The 6,812-nt window shown below is 37.2% G+C and overlaps 1 protein-coding gene across 1 annotated transcript; it reads right to left on the bottom strand.

The window, feature by feature from the left end:
• Positions 1 to 1,447: 1,447 nt before the first annotated feature.
• On the bottom strand, positions 1,448 to 6,504 carry LOC100185854 (growth hormone secretagogue receptor type 1-like). The gene is made up of 6 exons (XM_018811887.2): positions 6,326 to 6,504; positions 5,416 to 5,702; positions 4,839 to 5,084; positions 3,834 to 4,049; positions 3,119 to 3,296; positions 1,448 to 2,172 (listed from the first exon to the last, which is right to left on the bottom strand). Exons 2-6 carry the CDS (start codon positions 5,456 to 5,458, stop codon positions 1,656 to 1,658), a joined length of 1,200 nt encoding a protein of 399 aa, XP_018667432.1. The 5' UTR covers positions 5,459 to 5,702; positions 6,326 to 6,504; the 3' UTR covers positions 1,448 to 1,655.
• Between the last annotated feature and the right edge of the window lie 308 nt (positions 6,505 to 6,812).

Genomic DNA, 6,812 nt, shown 5'->3' with positions numbered 1-6,812 from the left:
TCACGCACATTCGCTTCGTATTGTCTTCGAACAATACGTCATGGCTATTCGTACACAGTACTATGTGTATGGTGGTTGCGACCCATTTGGCATGGCGCAATGACTTTACAACGACGCGAGATTGTCCGAACGTTATCAATTTTTAAAACTTTTAAATTTTCCTAATTCCATTAAATCCCTTAGCGAAAGACGCCAAGGTGAAAATGCAAAGCAACATATTTTGCTCTTAACAGAATTTCCAAAAAAGAAAAGATTTCGATAAAATATTTGCAACAAAGGTATCCACATACCAACACCGTGATGTCCACAACCATACACAAAAAATAACAAATTCAAATCCTGCCCGGCGGATAAATGGTTTCAAATTGATGCCACAATTTCCACTTGACATCGGCGCCTTTTTTCCATCTTCGTTTTTCTCCTTGCCCTATCCTTATTTACTCGGGTCCATTTGTAGACCTTGCGGTTATGTCGCCATTTAGTGTTCACTACTGTCAATCCGCCGCGGAACTTAGTGTTCAAAACGCACGCAACCACTGGGTTTCGGCAAAAACTCGGTTTCAGCGCATTGTATCGGTCAAAAAAACATGTTACTCGCTAATGAGTGTATATATTCTAGTAGCACCGCTTAACCACCAGTTAACTTTAACTAGTTTGCAGTTCACAGTTGCCGTATTTTTATGCAGTTTTTGTTTTAGTTCCCTTATTATGGTTTATATTATTTGCCAGGATCTACTGCCATACATATCCATATAGTGACGTAATATTTAAACCCGCCCGAATATTTCCTTCGCTGTTCCGCCTTGGTTCACATGAAAATGAAAGCACAATATTATAAAAAGAAACTAACATATAGCCAAACTCCTACTGTGGCTCCTAACCTAAAGAATCGCCTTTACTGCTCCACGAGCTAAAGGAGACGGTCATTAAATCGTTCGTTTTATGGGCTGGGTAATTGAATGGAACATAGTAGTGTTATTTTTGACCACAGGCAATCTCTCAGCGGCTATTTCTTCAGCTCAAGAAGGCTACTCATATGCAGGCATAAGAGCTTTCCTGGCTAATTGAGCGGAAATCTTACTACTTAAAACAAACTAATCAACGGCAAACACAAACATATATTTGTTAGTGATGGCATATAGATTCGTCACAACGTAAATGAGGCCTTTTATCGCTGTAGAAATGCTGCTACTTTTTTCCATCGTAAATACAATACTTTTCTTCGAACATAACTGTACCATTTAATGGCATTCATCCGGTTTAATTTAAAACGTATTCCAATAAAATGAAAACCGTAAAGACATCCAGGCCCATAACTCAAACATCATAAAACTACTCTTTTCGATACTGCTGAACCGCTTTTTACAGTAAAGCACAAGGCGTATCGTTTAAACTGGTATGCTGCATGTTCTGTCTGAACCTGTTCGGAAAGAACTTTACTTACACGAGCAGTCACGTTTACATTTATGAATCCATTTGATAGGAGTAGTGACTAGTGTATAATGTTCGTTAAAACAACACTCTGCTCAATAAACACGATCATTCTTATTAATAATAAGACAAAGCAAAGAAATATGTATGTTCAGGTGTAAAAGTAACACGACGTTTTGTTTTTCGCGTTTCTAAACGAAGAGAAACAAAAATAACTGAGTACATTACGATTTACAACAAAATACCCTTTTTAAAACTCTGAGGCTCTCTTTGCGCATATTCGTTGAACCCAGGTTATACATAACAGGATTCATACATTCACTTATACGTAAGCAGAGGTACGAGGCTACACCGAACCAGTAGTCCGTTGCATAAGGTACAGACTTAGAGCACTTCGGTGTAACTGTGGTCCACATAAGATATGCAGTGAGCGGTATATAGCCAATCACGAAGTTTATCACGATTAAAATCAACTGTAGGAATATTTTTCTTTCTCTGTAGTACCGAGCATCGCTCACGTTTTGTCTTGCAACTGTATGATTCGGGCAAGCCACTGTGCGTATTTGGGGAGCCCGAGTTGTATGTACATTGCTTGCATTCCGGTTTTCATCGTCTAACACGTTATCAGGGTCGGTGGTTTGGGCAATCACGTCAGGCAACGGCGGTTGCCTCTGGTTTATTGTATCGAGGTGGCGAGAGTAGTGCTCGCAGTCCAAGAAGTTAGAAGCTGCTCGTCGCCACCTAGCGGATGATAACATTCGTTACTTTTATAATAAGGAGGCGCGTTAGATTTGTCGGAAAAAATATTGCGTATTTTACGATTTTGCATATTTAGAACAAATGAAAAAAATCTGATAACCTGCATTCACTGCTGCATATTCGTGCACTCGCACAATAATATTAATATGTATATTTAATCTTTAGGTCAGTATTGCTGAATAAGTTTGTGAAAAAAAAAAGATCTATATACACCACTGCTACTGCTTTCTGTTTCCTCTTACGTTTTATCTCAAGAAACCAAAATATGGGAATTTCCCTCGTGTGTTTGGTGTTTATCAAGAGACGTAAGTATTTTTATCCTTATACCAATACCACATTATTGAAGTGCTTCTATATTTATAATGTAAATTTACATTGACAATGACAATCTCTTATGTTGGTATAACACACCATAGATTAGGTTTGCACTAAAATATGAATTCGGTTTTCGTTTGTATGGTGATTTTACAAGCAATATTATGTTTTATCGGGCAAACGATGGTTTGATGTTTTTTACCGGTTGTAAAATTTACAGATTGTGGCCTTTGATGTAATTACGTAAAAACAACGATTTGCGTAGAAAAACACAGACATATGCTAAACTGTTTGTTCTGCATCATGTATATAATATTGCAACCAACACCCGAAGTATAACGCCTGTCGCTGCTCCGCCACGTAAGAATGGAACAGTTACAATCAAGAAATAAGCACAGTCAAGAATTATAAAATCGCACCCTCCCGATTCCCATAGAGCATAGACCGTTGTTAACTGTTTAAAACACGATCAGGATATTTGGATATTCTGTGCTAAAGGTGTGCAACCAACACTCGAGGTGTAACGACCGTCTCTACTCCGCCACATCAAAATGAAACAACTACATTCATTCATTTGTCATTTAAGGTACATAGCATCAATGAACCTTCTTACCTATTCCGTTCGCTTAGAACGGTAATAATAAGTAGAGACAGCGTGAACAAAATTCCCATCGGCAAATAGAAGAAAATCGGATTGACTATACTCATATACAGATTATACATTGCCACACAACAGTCCCCGTCGTCTATAATAGAACACGAAGGCCAACTCATGCCGATGTCTTCTTGCTCTGCAAATTAACAACACTTTTTTAGAGTCGTGATATAATACGGTTATATAATTCAGTAAATATTCTTTGTTTACTCCCAAATAAAAAGATAATGTAGAACGAAAACGTATACCATCCTACCCCAACCTATATAGGTAATAATAATACAATGTTGGCAACAAAGGGTTTGCATTTGCAGTGCTATTATATATTATACGTTTTCATGCAAGTGCCTCATGGCTGTAATAAAAGGCCTAAGGTCGTCTCGCGGATTTAACGTTTGAAATGCTAAAAATGTAGTTACATCTTCACTGCTATCACTGTGGACGTATGTATGTGGGAAAGACACCTAAAGGCAATTGCTCAAACCTAGTGCTGGTCACTAATTAGTTGGCATTTTTTTCAGCAATATATAAAAAATCACTCACAAAGTTACATACGTGGTAATTCATAAGCGGGCACCAGGTGTACGAAACAGGACACTCGTGTTGTAACGACTGTTGTTGATGCCTGCCACGCGCGGGTAAATAAGTTACATTCATTTCTTTATTCCCATACCTCTGCGAACTCGCACATCCATGTACACTGCTAATGGTAATGCCACTGCAATAGAAATCACCCAAAATACGACGATGGCTGCCAAAACTCGTCGTTTGGATATTGACGTTACACAAAACGGTCGCTTTACAGCAATGTATCGAAGAGCGGCGAACGAAACGATGTGTAATGACGTAACATAGCTGGTCGCAAAGTCACTAATCCAGTAGAATTTACCTGAAGAAAATTTGGTATTAAAACACTGGAAATTAGAGTCGTTAAGGGCTATATATATATAGACCCACGGGAAATAGTTGTACGTATAACTATCGGATAAATTAGTATAAATAAATAGATAAAACTTGTTCACCCCGTATCCGCTTTCAAGTTACCAGCACGTTAACTTTGTGGTTAATTTTTTTCTTTTAAGGTAGATTTACAAGCATATTGAAAATTGAATCAATTAAAAAATGACATTTCAAAAAATAAATATTCAATCTTATAGCCTATTATTCTAGAACTACTTTATTCAGAAAGTGTGTCTTTATAATAATCTGCCGATCAACAAAGATATAAAACTAAGTAGTATTGATTGAACTGGAGGTTTTACTGCTTCGTCATAAAAACCGAAGGTCGAATTTATTTAACGTTATCTATTCGTTTTGTTTACGGCTACACGTATCAAACAAATAGATGACATATTAAAATATCAGACCGGAAGATTTATGGTTTGCCACTAAAGAGATAAGATGACGTCAATACCAGACAAAGACAACAAATATACCGGTGCCGTGCAAAAGAAGTGGTTAGTGCCTGCAACCCAGAAGTAATGAGTTCAAGGCTCGTCGCTGCTACCATTGTAAGCGTATGTGTTCTTTAGCAAGACACTCAACAGCCATTCAGTGCGGCGTTAAAGATTGAGCCAGTATTTCTTTGTTTAGGCTGCATCGTATTTAAACAGCGATGATATTTTGTTACTCTACGGTAAAGTTACAAAGTATATATATAATACACATACACACTTACACATAAACGATCCCATCTTCCAAGTTTCGAATCCCCATGTTCGTCTGTAGAGCCACAAGGGCGAGCAAATGACAGCTGAGGTAAGATCTGACACACATAGGCTGAATATGACCAAGTTAGATACAGAATGAAGAGATTTGCTTGTTCCAATAGTCACCATAGTAAGAATGTTGCCAGTCACACCGACCAGCATAAACAATGCTATGAAAAACGTAATCACAATGTTCGATACCTCACTGGTAACTCCTGCATTACAAAAAATGTTGTTTGTTTAATTATATGTTGTATAGTAGGATGGGGGAAGATGGGTCACTTTTTTATTCTATTTTCTCGTCTCTTGTGATAGTAAACAAAAAACATTCAAGGAATTATAAAACCGTATCCTCACGACTTATATAGACCGTTGGTAATTGTTTAAAACACGATCAGGATATTTGGACATTGTGTGCTAAATGTGTCCCATCTTACCCCACAGTATATGTTTGCAGTTTGCACGTTTTATACGTTTAAATATTTCGTAAACTATAGGCATGCAATTAAAGTATATATAACTGCATAAAAAAAACAGTTAACTTACCAGTTGGATTCGAAATAGAAACATTTAGAGTGCAGTTCCCCATCCTTTCGTATACCACTGACAAAACAAGCAAACTGGCCACTGCCGAAATTTTCGCTACGTTTTTCTGCGGGGCCTCATCAGAATAAATGTTTGTCCTCCCTTTCGCGAGCTTACACCCAAAACGAGTCGTTCAACAGGACTTGTACAAACAGAGGACCATCACGGGGTCTGGCATGTAACACATGTGGATGGAGGAAGCAATAACGAATGTGGGGGGTGTATTTAGTGACAGCTACCGTATCGATCTGGAAGCAAATTATCCCTTATTGTAAACGGAAACAGTTATTACAACGAGTGGAAAGAGTAGGCGCTTTCGGTATGAACATCCCGAAACCGACACGTCTGCAAATTACTTGCGTCAGGAGGTTTCATGTTTTTTGTCTTATCGTCAAATTAAAGAGAAAGTTCATCAATAATAAATGAGATTAATTAGCATTTGCTTGTCCGTAATGGTGTCTTTGCCTGCGCAAGGCATTTGATTTTAAGTACTATGGTTGACTGCTGCCTAAACGTATAAAAGTAGGTAAACAGATCATATAATTACATTATACACCACAAGGCGTCGGTAAACTATAACTTGGGTTCACAATAAACTCGTATAAATGTAAATACAGTATATATATATATATATATATTAATTTATGTGTTTCGTTACACGCGGTTGCCATTTTTTTATAACCAATTAATCTTCGTGTATTTAGCGATATAACTGATGCTACTAATTGTTACAGTACAAAAGATACAGGCGCCTAACATTCAAAAAAACAAAATTAAAATAAAACACCAAACGATGTATAATGTACAACCGTTACCCATCTCGGCGTGTGGTATGTTTAGCCACATATATAATCTATGCACAAAATACAACCTGTTACTCTTCGTTTTCATGCCCTTTCTACGCCTACGAATCCAAGAATAAAGCATTTTGTGATTAGGCAAAACCCGCCGAAAATTTGGTGATTTCGAACCTGCTTTAGCAATGAAGGAATATAAGAAGTTTGTTGGAGCGCCTAAAGCAATGCGCTAATTCGGCATGGCTTTTGGCAGAAGTAACAAAGTGTAGATAAATAATGTTTATGTATTTTCGATCAAAGCCACACTAAAACCAAAGAGATTGGTTTTAATCTCTTTGCTAAAACGTAAATCACCGATCGATAGGGGAGAAAAATGTACTAAAAGCGTGACGTAGTGAGTTTCAAGTAAGGGGAATATCAAATCATAAATATTTTGCAGATTTCTCTGTTTCCGGTTGTTTTGTTGAAAGTTGTTTTTATTTTTGCGTGTTGTTGTTTTATTTTTTTGTAACACTCTTTTCCAAAACTGCAAAATATTAATATAATAATATCCGTTACTTT

This window comes from Ciona intestinalis, chromosome 5 (assembly GCF_000224145.3).
Source record: "Ciona intestinalis chromosome 5, KH, whole genome shotgun sequence".
NCBI lineage: Eukaryota > Metazoa > Chordata > Ascidiacea > Phlebobranchia > Cionidae > Ciona > Ciona intestinalis.
This window is presented reverse-complemented; position numbering and strand designations above follow the sequence as displayed.